The sequence below is a fragment of the Pseudopipra pipra genome, chromosome 2, assembly GCF_036250125.1.
Source record: "Pseudopipra pipra isolate bDixPip1 chromosome 2, bDixPip1.hap1, whole genome shotgun sequence".
NCBI classification, from domain to species: Eukaryota; Metazoa; Chordata; class Aves; order Passeriformes; family Pipridae; genus Pseudopipra; species Pseudopipra pipra.
The window spans coordinates 88,006,981-88,020,067 of NC_087550.1; the positions used below are offsets into that span (position 1 = coordinate 88,006,981).

The 13,087-nt window shown below is 39.7% G+C and overlaps 1 protein-coding gene and 1 long non-coding RNA gene across 5 annotated transcripts in view; one reads left to right on the forward strand and one right to left on the reverse strand.

Moving 5' to 3' along the window:
* LOC135410043 (uncharacterized) overlaps window positions 1–7,862 on the forward strand; it is a 44,849-nt gene extending 36,987 nt beyond the window's left edge. Inside the window, exon 3 of the long non-coding RNA XR_010428495.1 lies at window positions 7,237–7,862. This is a non-coding gene — a long non-coding RNA (uncharacterized LOC135410043). The remainder of the gene's footprint in view (window positions 1–7,236) is intronic.
* Window positions 1–13,087, reverse strand: part of AFF3 (ALF transcription elongation factor 3) — a 339,352-nt gene that overhangs the window by 20,022 nt on the left and 306,243 nt on the right. For all 4 annotated transcript variants that reach the window (XM_064646295.1, XM_064646294.1, XM_064646293.1 and 1 more), the window contains exons 15-16: window positions 3,630–3,693; window positions 849–985 (exon numbers count right to left, since the gene is read on the reverse strand). In XM_064646295.1, coding sequence (XP_064502365.1) covers window positions 849–985; window positions 3,630–3,693 — 201 coding nt within the window. The remainder of the gene's footprint in view (window positions 1–848; window positions 986–3,629; window positions 3,694–13,087) is intronic.

Below are 13,087 nucleotides of genomic sequence, written 5' to 3' on the forward strand. Positions count from 1 at the left end.
CTTCGATCCATTATGAATATTATTAAAAATGCAAATGTGTTACTTCCTATGAACTTAATCCTGATCAGAGCTGCACGGTTGACTGTCCTGAGGAACACTGGCAGTGCAACTTTCTCTGCTAGTGTGTCACTCTCTTGCAGAGAGTCCCTCAGCTGCTGGGATGATTTTGATCTTTGTTTTCTCTACCAGCACTGCCAGTAATGTTAATGGTCAGTACCAACTGTAATGGAGAAAAGGACTTTAGAGACATATTTTCTTCATAGGGACTGTGGATGGGACAGAATTCTACACTGTACTGTTTGGAGAGCCATGAAGGTGACTGAAAGTAGGAGTGGCTTTAGGGTGAGCTGAGCTGCTTTTGAGACTCCACTGGCTACATTAGGAGCATACACACCAAGTGGACTTTGAGTGTCCATTTTTCTATCCCTGTTGACATCTTCTTTCAGGTAACCTTTAAACAGCAATCTTAAAACACATTGCAAGATTTTTCAAACTACCATTCTGTGAAAGTGTTTTATTATTATGGATTACTATTTTTCTCTATTCAGTAGCTTGGGACTTACATCGTGACACTCTTGAAGTAATTTGCAGCTCAAGTAATATAAAAGTATTTGGGTGCCGTTTTTTTTGGTCCATTTTTTTAAATTTTTTTTTATTCTTCAAAGTTTCCTGATTTAATTTCTAAGGAAATCACAGATAATACATACACATTACATATGCACTGACCAAGCACTTATGAGGATTTCACTTCTCCCCTTTTCCTGTATGTAGGAAACTATGTGATAATGCAGATGAGCATGTTTGCACAGAGATCATCAACCCCTGAGACCATCTCCTCCCTTTCCTACCTGATGAGTTCAACTGTTTCTGAATACATGGTATAAGGGGATTTAGATTCCATTGGGCCTTGTTCCATTGCATTTCCACACTCAATAAATGATAGCGCTGCTTCTGCATAATTCAGTGCCTTTCCAAACTTCTCCACCTAGAGGGAAAAAATAAGGACACAGAGAAATAGTGTAATCATCAAGATGTGCTTACATTTCATAGGATTTTCTCAACATAAATTGTAAACTTGACACCAGTTGGTATATCTTCAGATTCACAATTTTTTTCTGGGAGAAAGCTAAACCCCATCAAACTCTGTGTATGAGTGAAAATCATGCAGAAGATACAGAAAGCAGAGCTGAAAAAAGCTCTGAGATATTATTTCTTCAACACTTTTGTGTCCAAAGAAGGATCAGGTCTGCCTAGGACATTCCTGACAAGTGTTTGTCAAAGCTCTTCCAGTGCTGGAAATTCCACAAACTCATCAGGCCTTTTGTTCAAGCTTTCATTAAAAAGTGTTTCACACATCTTTGCAGATGTAATTTTTTATCACCCAACAAAGAAAGGTAAATGAAACCCTGAACTAAGAGAAGAGAACTAAATACTTTGACTACTAACTCATATACAAAGGCTCATCTCTGTTACCCTGTCTTCTTTATCCCTACCATTTTCAGCACTGCTCTCCTCTTGTCAGGAATTTGCTTTCTATATCCTCCTCTTTCAGGAGGATATGCTGCTCCCTCAGCATCTTCCAAGATCCTCCTTCCTTGTCCCATTTCTTCTCCTATTTTTGGTACTTCTTTGACTCTGTGTATATATTTTTGTGCTTATAGGCATATATGTGCATATATATGTCCTCAGTGACAGTGTATATGCAAATATACACATGATGTTCATATGTGTACACTTACATACCACTTATCCGCTCTCAGAATTTTATTTTTGATGTGAAAGGAGAATCATACTAATACCTCTCTATCCTGACTTCTTTCTCCTTCAGTCACAACTCCTGCGGTACATAAAGCCCATTAATGGACTGGATGTATTTGGCTGAAATCTGATGCACACAGTGAAAGGTTAATGGACCTTATTCTTTTCCAACGGATAAAGATTTTAAATAGTAACTTTGGAATGGCACACTGGCTTCAATCTATTTTAGGTTCTTATATGACTCCCATTGCGATCATACCAGAGAACTTCACAAACTTTTTATTGTATTTCTCTCCCTGATGCTCCAGTGGAGGTGGAAGTGCTATTATCCCAATTTCACAGATGGGGGACTGAGGAGCAGAGAGACTTAGAGAGATTTTCAGGGCTGCTCACTCTAAGTGCCTATGTTAAGTAATGCAGTGCCAAAGCAGGTGGTGCTGAGCCCAGCAAGGTGATTCAAAGTGCCTAAAGGCACTTTGGCAATATGGCATTTCCTTCGGGATGCCTACACAGCCAGAGAGGGAAAGGAAGTATCTGCAAAGGGCAATTCACAAGGTGTAAGTAAGGTGCTGGTCCCCTGTATAGGGAAGCTGAATGTGGAGGATATTTCAACCACCTAATACTGATAGGAAGCTATTCAAACTGTGTCTAGATGACTTTCATGCAGGAAACTTCTGGCAGAGAGCAGAGAATAATGCTTGCAACTCCTTTTTCTGGGATTCTACCATAAAAACATTTCTCTCCAGGCTAAGAATTTCCTTTGCATATCAAGTGATCTTTTCCATTCTGTTTAAAGCAACACACTAAATTGCACCATTTGTACTTCTCCACAATATTTTCTGATTTAAGACTCACTTTAAAGTAATATGGAACTGAATAAACCATGGAAATTTGTGCTAATAAACTCAGGTAGAGTGTAAAACGCGGTGTTAGTGTCCTAAATTAAGGGCCTGCTTCTGCTTCCATGGCCTTTTTACATTCTGCACAGCTGAGAAAAAAAGAGGTGAAGAAACAGAGATTCTGAGTCACCTTTCTTCTTTCCTGATGCTCTGACAGCAGAGTGTTTGACTGACAGAGCAAGGCAGGAATGCAGCTACTCCCACCTGCAAAACAGCCACACTAATGCAGGGTTCCACTCCATATACTGCCTTCTCAGAGACCTCATGTCGCTGGCTTATCCATGGTGCTGGAGAACACAGCCTTGGAGAAAGCTGAAGGATAGCTAAGCAGAGCTCTCCTGGAGCCCTGTATACTTTCTTGCACCCATTTGTCTAGAAAGACAAGTTTAGTGCTCCATATAACCTCAGATTCCCCTATTTCTTACTGGCTACATTTTTAGACAGGTCAAAGCCAGGGCCAAGAATCTGTTTGTTGCAACAATACTTTGTGTGCTAGGTGTTCCTCTAGGGTTGCACAGATTCCTTGTGTGCTACTGATTATGTCCAGAAACATCTGCCATGAAACCAGGGTTCTTCTGGCACTGAAAAGCCAAAACTCTTTAAAAAAAAGTACAAATACCTCAGCCACCAGATCAGATTTGGGGATGCAATTATAGGACCTAGTCAGCTACTTAAACTGAGAAGATAGGCATGTGGATCCCTTACACAGCCTCCATTACTATAGTTACTAATTAAAGCAAAGGGATAAACAGAAAGTTTTATTTATCCAGGCCTTTATCTCAGTAAGTCATTATTTGTTAAGTCATAGTTTATTGGGCTATGAACATTTGATTATATAAACATTTCTTAATTTAACAAGCCTAGCCATCCTTATAATAGATTTTATAATTACCCCAGCAATACTGTGCTGATGAAGAAAGTGCATCACAAAAATAATTTGCAGCAATGTAACTGGAAAGAAAATGTTCTCACCATTGCATCTGCTTTATGCTTCTTCCGTTTAGCTTCCTGCATAAAGTAATCTGCATTGCGTGGCCTATCAGGGGAAAATAAGAAGACATTTTATTATTTTCTGAAGTGCAGAATATTTTAAAGCTATTTCCCCCTTATTTTAAACCTGATTTGCAAATATTTTTTATGAAGAAAATACACTTATTGTGTAACCATGGATCTTCTATTTTCAAATTGCTGCCTGTGGAGACAATAGCATTTATGGCTGTTCTCATTCTTTAGAAGTCAGTGATTCAAAGTAAAAAAAAGCTAATAAAATGCATTTTTATGGATTATGTAAACTGCTTCCCAAATTAGTGCAGTTCTGATCTGCAAAACGGATGTAAGCATTAAGCGGAACAAGATATTCTGTCTTTTCTTCTCCCTGGTGCCTGCTTACCTCTTTTTCTATTCCTCTCTGTACATTGTTATTTGCCTTGGCTTCACCCTCCTCTCAAAACAAGTGTGTGTTTAATCTCTCCACTTTGAAAACACACATTGAACCTGCTTGCCTCCACAGCTACCATCTCACTCTTCTCCCTCTTATCTGTAAGCATGCTGAGAGTGCTGTTTACTTTTGCTGCCTGGAGTTCATCTCCGACTCAGTGCTGGGCTGCCTGCTGCAATTCCATTGGTGTTCCTAGTGCCAATTTCTCCATTGATTTCTCCTCAAACAGATCTTGGAAATTCCATCCCTTCCTTAATCTACCTAACCTGCAGGGCAGAAATTCAACTTTTTGCTCTGTCCTTAAATTCACAAGTCCATCTGTGATCCAGATTTATCCACTCCCATTCAAACTCAAAACAAACTGATGTCTCCTTGTCACCACCTCAGTGAGCTCCTTGTGGCTGAAGCAAATTTTTTCATCTCCTCCTACAAGCTCTCCCTATGGCACCTTTCTCAGTCACTATGGAGAACAGCCATTTGCCAAGTCATTTCAGACTGTAACCTTGCATCTGTAGTTGTTGCCTCTCATAAAAGTCTTCACATTTCCTGACCCTGCAGATTCTTCCAGTCTCATATACGTGGGAGGTGACCTTCTTCTTTCTCTACTAAAACATGTCCTGGTTCTTCTCAGCTTATGCTGTGGTTAATGCCACATCTTCCTGTCTCTCAGAGAGGGAAGTTTTGCCTTGCAAAATAATTTTCTCAGTATTGGTTAGAGTGTCATCCCTTTGTCCTTATCTAAAGAAAATGAGATATTCCTGAGTAGTCTGAGTTCTGATGTTTTTACCATTCATCTGTTGTACATTAACTCTGATGGGCAGCTCAGCTCCACACAGATAATCACTCACTTCCCTCCAGTGGGATGGGGAAGAGAATCAAAAGAGTAAAAGTGTAGAAGAGTAAAAGTAAGAAAACTTGTGCACTGAGACAAAGGCCATCTCATGGAAAGCAGGGCTTCAAAGTGCTTGACAGTGACTTGGGCAGATAAATGCCATCACTCTGAACATCCCCTCTTTCTCCTTCTTCCCCCAGCTCTTTCTGGCTGAGCATGACACCATATGGTGCAGTCAGCTGGGGTCAGCTCTCCCACCTGTGTCCCCTCCCAACTCTTTGTGCACCCCCAGCTTGCTTGGTGGGGTGGGGTGAGAGGCAGAAAATGCCCTGAGGTTGTGGTAGGTGCTGCTCAACAATACTAAAGCATCTCTGTATTATCAACACTGTTTTGGTTATGGATCCAATATAGAGCACTATAGGAGATATTACAAAGAAAATTAACTCTATCCCAGTCCAAACCAGTCCACATTCGTAACTACTTTTCTTTCTTAAAATTGGGATTTCTCTGCACGTGTGTTTAACAGCATGTTTTGTGTCAGCCAGAGAAGATGCAGACCTAAAAAGTGAAGTCAGAGGAATGAATGAGTAAAACTTTCTTGCTGATAGCAGTAAGAACATGCTCAGATTCATAACTGAGATCAATGGGGGCACAGAGGAGCCTATTGACAGAAGAGCACAGCCATATAACTTCCTTAAGAACACAAGGCTATTTGGCAGTGTGTTTACTTTGTCTGTTTCTTTCTACTGATGTGCATACTGTTTTAAGGACATTTAATTGTATCATAGAAGGTTAGTCAACCTTATTTTGAAGAGAAGAAAGGCTAAATATAACTAGATGGAAATGAAATTCAAAGTCTGCCTAGTTTAGAATGATTTCTGTCCTAAAAAACTGGTTGATATGAAAAACGGTTCCTTTGTTCCAACTTTCTATAAAATATTATTCTCTGCAGAGTGAAATTTCACCTCAGCTTACTCTACCTAGTAGGTCAGCAAGGGGACTAAAGACAGGTTTGTGTCCCAGGATCTCATAACCTACTACAGCTGCAAATACTTCCTGTGTGCAACAAGATGCTAATATTATCTTAATAATAAGAACCATCTGAATTTGGTCTTGGTCAATTATGAAATATTACACATTGAAACAGTTAGATACAGAAAAATAGCTATGTTTTCAGAAACACAAAAGGAATTCTTAAAAAAATGTTCTGTTTGTCTTGTGCAATGACCTAGGTAAGATGATTTACTATGAAGTACAAAAAAACAAAGCAAGGCAGAGCAACAAACCAGTGGTCTCATCTATCTGAAATGTTCAAAGTGATGAACCTTTACATGAGCCTTTCAAACTCAGGTCATTAAAATACATCCTTTGCAACATTCTGTCCTAAATATCACCCAGCACTGTATGTCTAATTTCCTTCTTTGAAGCATGGCAAGAGGCTGTAAAAACAATGTGAGATAACACAATGTAATTATGGTTGGCTTATTTATAAGTTAATTGTAAAATGATTTTCAACTTGCAGCAGGTTTTATTCTCCCACGTTATGATTAGCAATGGGGGTATTAGCACGAATATGAACATTACTGAACCGAGAAGCCTGCTTTGAGGGCCCTGCTGAGGGCTGGGTTAAGTGTAATGCAAAAACTGAAGTCATCAGTTTGTACTAAGTCCAATTGTTGTTTGTGAAGTCTCATATAAAAAAGAGAAGCTATTAAAATGCCATGTTAAAACAAAGCATATATATTCTCCATGTGAATGTTTAGGTATTTCCATGGGAAAAATACACAACTGATTTAGAAGTCAGGGGATGCCTAATAGAAATTAGGATGCGTTGGGATAAAATGGATAGATTATCATTAGCTTTTTAAACAGAACTTGTTCAATAGTGTTAATAAACATGCTAAGTCAAATTCTGGTATCTTAATTCAATCTATGAAATACCATTCTTCAATTTATCACTACATCTTAATAACCTTTATATTCAGATAACTAATGTGCACGTTGGGTGAAGATGGGAAGCTGAAATGTCCTATAGATTCAATGCATGGTTTTATACACTGTATAAATTTCTTATATCATTTCAGTAACAAAATAGTTTAAATTATTATGCCATGAAGTAGAAAAAGTAGAAAAAAACTCCTCTTCTATGGGCTTCTTGAAGATAAGAGGTTGCCTCAGCTCATGGACATATGAAGACATGTGAGAAAACTGATGCATAAATTAATTATTCAGGATAGCTCTTTTGCATACTGCACATTTTGTATGTATGAAGTTCACAAAAAATTGTTAATCTTATTCTGATTTTACAGAATCTGAAGTTATAGTGACCTGGTGACCAAGAACCCATCTCTGTTACAAACATGAAGGTTCATCCAAATTTCCTCTGCAGCTTGGTTTATTTAGTTACATTGGTGATAATCTCAGACTGGAAAATTTGCAGGCAATCTCACTGGATGCTTATTTCAGATCCTGTGTGTTGTTGACAAGAGGCATTTGGAGGAGAAGCAAATCTGTTTTCCCACTGAAGACACTCAGAAAGGTCTGTGGCTAAAACTCTTTTCAGGTCTTTGGTCTCAACTTTGCAAAGCCCCTGCAGATGACAGCCTTGCTACAGCCTGAGAAGAGAGAGAATAGAAAAATTTCTACAGGGTTAAAATGGTACTAGGATATTGGTTGAACTGGAGTGGCTGTGAAGAGCAGAAGCAGCACTGGAATCTCTTTGTTAGGCTTCCTGGTCATGAATGTAAACTGAAGTCCCCAGGAAAGTTATTCAGTGATTTCTGGTTTTCAGACAATTGAGTCAGACTCTTCTTGTAAGTTATTTACAAGTGTATGAATCTATTGAGATCAGCACTGTCACTCCAGACTTACAAAGATAATTCAGACCTCTTTAAAAAAAAAAAAAAAATTAAAAAGAAGTCTGACTTCAAATTAACAGGTAGAAACAAGTGTTTTATCTCTATTAATAATCTTGACTGCACAAGAAAGTCTTTTGTTTCTGAATATCTGATTGTTGGTACTTTTAGAAATATAGTCCTCTTCAATAAAGCCAAAAAGGAGTTCTAATACACTGCTCTAATGCATCTCATATATCTCTCTGAAAGGCAAGAGAAAGAGCGTAAAGCATCAGCGCCAACTAAGTCAGGCCGCTGGTGAATTCTCCCTGGGATCAAGTGTCATTATGTGAAACTGGCTGCTCTCGAGGAGAATTTACCCTACTACGTTGATTGGGGAAAGCAATCAAGTACCGCTGGAACCATTTCAACGCATTCTCAGTCAACACTAGCCAGTCACCTAGGCACTGCAACAGAATCCAGCCTTTTACAGAATAACCCCCCCACGGCTAGATCTGATAGTACAAACAAGGCCAGGCTTCCTTTTCAGCAGCGGCATTCAAACCATTTATGACTTTGACAAGGGCAGCCTCAGTAGCATGGCTGGGGCTGAATCCAGGATGAAATTTATCAAACAATCCGCTACTGTCCAGAATTTCTCTCACTTGCCTTGGCACCACTTTCTCTGGGAGCCTGTCGAAAACCAGCGGGAAAGACAGCATTTCCATTGCTTGTTATGTTGTGCGGGATCCCAGCATGAGGTGAGATGGCTGTGGGCATCGTAATTACTCCCCTCCCAGAAGCAGCCTTTCAGAATTTCTGGGCTGTTGAGCTCCTAAGAGTGGTGTTACCATTACCCAGGTGAAATGCTTTAGTGTGTATATATGTTTCTCTCATCCTATTTAGCTCCATGCCATTACAGTGCATCTCTGCCCCCTTTGTCTTTTGCTGTCTTCTCTGAATTTAATTTACTCCAGTTTAGCAGATAATTGCAAAAATGTAAACTCATGCAGTAAAATAAAGGGGAAAGAATCAAACAAAGTGAATCATTAAAAGCCTTACTTTGTACAGTAATTTATCAGTATCTACTGCAAAATAATCTCCTTGGAACTCAGAGCAACCAGTGGTATTTACAGAGTATGGTGTAGGTTAGACTCCAATATACAATTTTAATTATAACTGCATTCAAACCCACATTTTTCATCTAATTTTTATATTTTATATGAACTAAATACTAAACTATAGCATTTTCTGCTTCATTTACATAATCTACCACTTGTACGTTATTTCTTACTGTCGTACGGTGCTTTATGAGGATACATTAAAAAAACTAATAAAAGTTCAATTAAACATCATAAATGTAGCCAAGTGCACATTTTAATACCCTTCAGAGATAATACTGCTGAAGTGTTATAAAAAACCCAACTAGTGCTTCCTCAGTGTACAACAATTGCATGTAATAAAAGCAGTTTAAATCATAATTCTAAATATAGGACCAGTTTCACAACTTTAGGAGTCTAAACACTGAAAAAATGGGTGTGCTGGAAAGAAGTAGAACAGCAAAATGAGTGACCTTAAAATTTGGTCAGAGCTAGGGCAAATCAGAAGAACTAGGTCAGAGCTAGGGCATAGCCAGGGTAAGCCTATGTCCATTTTTGAAGCTGTGGCAGTATGCCCTGAGCTTTCAGTCCAGGAGGAGAAGAAAATCCTATAAGAGGAAGAAAACCATGTAAAGTGAAAGGCAGGGGTACACAGCCTTGCCTGTTTGCTGTTTCATACCAGGACATGTGTCAGGAGTTTGTCTGGCATGTTGGGTCACAGATAAGGGGGTTCTTCTTTGGGGTAAACAACAGAGCTGAGTGGGTATTGCTATACAAAATAGTGTTCTGCCCTGATGTATCACGGCCTCTTGTGCATTCTACAACTTCAAATAAATGCTGTTTTATGGGACACAGCAGTGCTGCGTCTGAGGCATGGTGCACACACAGAGCCCGTGACACTGCACCAAGTGGGTACCCAACTATAGGAGTCTCATGCTTACTCTGGCAGACCCAGCAGGTCTGGAGGTTCACCAGAGGAGCATGCCAAGTGGAGAGGGACAGGAGAGTATTTCTGAGCCATTTAAATGATAGTACTATAGGCATTTCAGAAAGACAGGCACAAAGGATCTGATTGGAGTCAGGCCAAATGTAAGAAAAATTTACTCAATCACACAATTACACAACATCTTGTTGGGTTTAGTATAACAAGGTCAATAGCTCAGATTGGATGAATAGATGAATAGTACAGATACCTACAGAGGGAGTTACTGTTGCAAAAAATATCAGACAAAATTAAAGCCTGGCATCTAACTTAAATGAAATGCAGAAGGATAAAATAAGTGGGGACTCCTATTCTGGCAAAAATGCAAAATCCCCCAGACTAACCATCTTAATGTAGTGAAATACAAGAGAAAGAGTCAAAATCTACTACAAATTCCTGGGTATGACCCAGATTCATAACTTATAGATATCCATGTGAAATCAATATCTAAACTAAAACACGCAAGGGCAAAGTGTACAAGTGAAAAGAGAGGAAAGAAAGAAGTATTCACAATAGGGACTTTTGTCTCTTTCAATGTATGTTAAATAGATACAGTGAAATAAACTAATTTCAGTTGAAGATGGAGTGAAAACTTTTATAATCAGACCTAGGGAGAGAGGGCAGGACTACAGCAGTCCAGATCTATTTTGTTTTAAAATCCCATGGAATGACACCTTAAATTCTTAAGAAGCAGCTGAAAACCAAAGGCAGAAAGACCTTTCTGGGAGAGGGACTACCCGGCAGCCAGCTTTGATGTACCCAGCTCTGTTGAGGGAGAAGACAAGGTCTGGGTGAAACTGCTGGGTGACATGAATGGGATATCTACACTGAAAGAAGCAGGCAATCCTGAAACAAAGACTTTATCCAAGGATCCTGTCTTGTCAAGCCTGCCTAAGAAACTTTGGTAATCACAGGACTTGAAAGAAATCATAATGAGGCACATAATCATGTAAACAACTGATAGGGATTTTGAGAATTCATATTCCTCAGGGGTGTTAGGTTATCATAGCCCCTCTCCAGCTCCATGACTCATTGTTTGTTCTGAAGATAAACAGGGTATTCCCAGGCTAAAAATGATTTTGAATAGTCTACCTGTGATTCTCTAGATTAAAGAGGTTATGATCATTTGCCTGTGTGGTTTGTTATCATTGGCAGATGAAAATATACTTTACATGTTGAAGGAATGATCAGGAAAGCTCCCAGACTTCCCTGGGGGATCACAGCCTTTGCACCCTAGGGCCATTACACTGAACCTTCTAGTGCAAAATGGAAACTTCTGGGTAATTATATTGTGAAAAATGGACTTGAAACACATTCTTCAAATGTATGTAAATACATTTTCCACTGCCACGGGCACAGCAAAGCTGACTTGGGAATTAAGCCTCAAATAGAGGCATTAGAATATCTTGTACACACCACATCTGTGAATCCTGGAATTGAGGGTGATGAAAACTCACACCTCCCTGTGAGCTAGCACAAGTAGTCAAAACCCCAGTTACACTGGGATGGACTTCTAGATAGCAGAGGAGAAATCAAACCTCAGGAAAACAAGCTCTGTCAAGTACCAGAGATGTGGTAGAACGGCAAACACCATGGAAGGTAGCTGAGACTTCCGCATATTCAGCATGAGACCTAGACTACTCCAAGAGCTGCAGGGTTTGGAGAGTGCTCATCATCTGCTGTAGGCATCTGCTCATTGCTCACCAGCTGTAGAGGTGAGGAAAGACTGGGAAAGACTCGTGGGAGAGACTGTCTTTTCCCATCCATGAGATTCAGCTCTGCTGCTGGGACCTGGAGGAGAGTTTGTTGAACCTGATTAGAAGACCCTTGTCTTGCTGGCTATTATGAATCATTGTGGACTGAAGATATTTTCTAGTCTATCTGTAGAGTAAGAAAAAGCTACATCAAAATCAATTAATGCAAACAAGTCCTCCTTCCTGAGTGACAAAATTTTCAGATCTGAGTCTGTCAGTAAAAACATTCCTTGGCTATGCCTGTGCAAGTGAAATAAGCAGGGCAAGGATACCAGCTTTATCATTTGATCATCCATGCTGAGTAATTGCTGATACTCACTCTCCCTGGCATAGTTTTGAGCTCAGTTCCAGACAATGCCTGAGCACAGCTGGGGGACAGCACAGGCCAGGGACTGTTCTCAGGAGGCAGTGAATGTTCTTTGTTTTGGGGAGTGCAGACAGTTTAATCATACAAAGATAAGCAGTGCTGAACCACTTGCCCACAGGAATGGAGGAGGGGCATGGATGTAGCATTTAAGTTCAGATGAGGTCCACAGGTCTGGTTTTCCTTTAATGACAGGGAATAGTGGCTATAAATTCTATACCCTGTGAGAATCTCCTGCCAGAGCTGATTAAGCATCTGTTTCCCACCAAACCAAGTGTCCCTATAAAGAAAGGGGGTAGGTGGTCTTGCAGAGAACAGGTAGCTTAATTATCTAATCATAAGAGGCAGTGTCTGGCATGGGAGACACTGGCATGGGAGGCAGTGTCTGGCACATCTAATGTTATTTTATCATAGGCAGAGTACACATGAGAAAATTCAGTGCCACAAGTAAGAATAAGAGGGAGACTGGGATAGTCAGATGAAGTCTTGAAATCCCTCAAAGCCAAGAAACTGGGAGCAGTCCAAAGTAAGTATATGAATTTTAAGGAATTTAGTGTAGTAGACATTGGTCTATCTGACCAGTGATTTTTTAGATTGCTGATGAGAAGAAAGAGGAGCCAAGCTCTGTTCCTTAACTGTGCTCCTCAGGATGTGTTCAGCACTACAAAAGTTTCACTAAATATTTCAGGAGTCCCTGGGGCATTTTGAGCAATGCAAAGTGAAATCACTTCCAGATGTTGTATGGGAATCAGAACCCATACAACAGAGCACCTTCTCCTTTCCACTCTGAGGAAGAACAAGGAAGAGGAGACTTTTGAAAATGAGACACTTGGGTTTTCAAGCCAAAACAAAGAGATGTGCCAAGAAGTTGTTTTTTGAACTCTTCATGAGCTCTATGCATAACACCTTTACAGTCTGAATATTTTCTGGGTATATGGTTTACTGTTTGACAAACAAACATGGGAGTTCTATCTCACCACAGGATATGTCCCTTGGACAATGTAAAGCTGGTGGATGTGTGTAGCACTGAAATCCATAAAGGTGGAACAGACATTCAACAAAACATGAATTAAAAAAAAAAAAAAGCCGTAGAAGATGTATTATCTCACTCCTCTAAGGCCAGAAA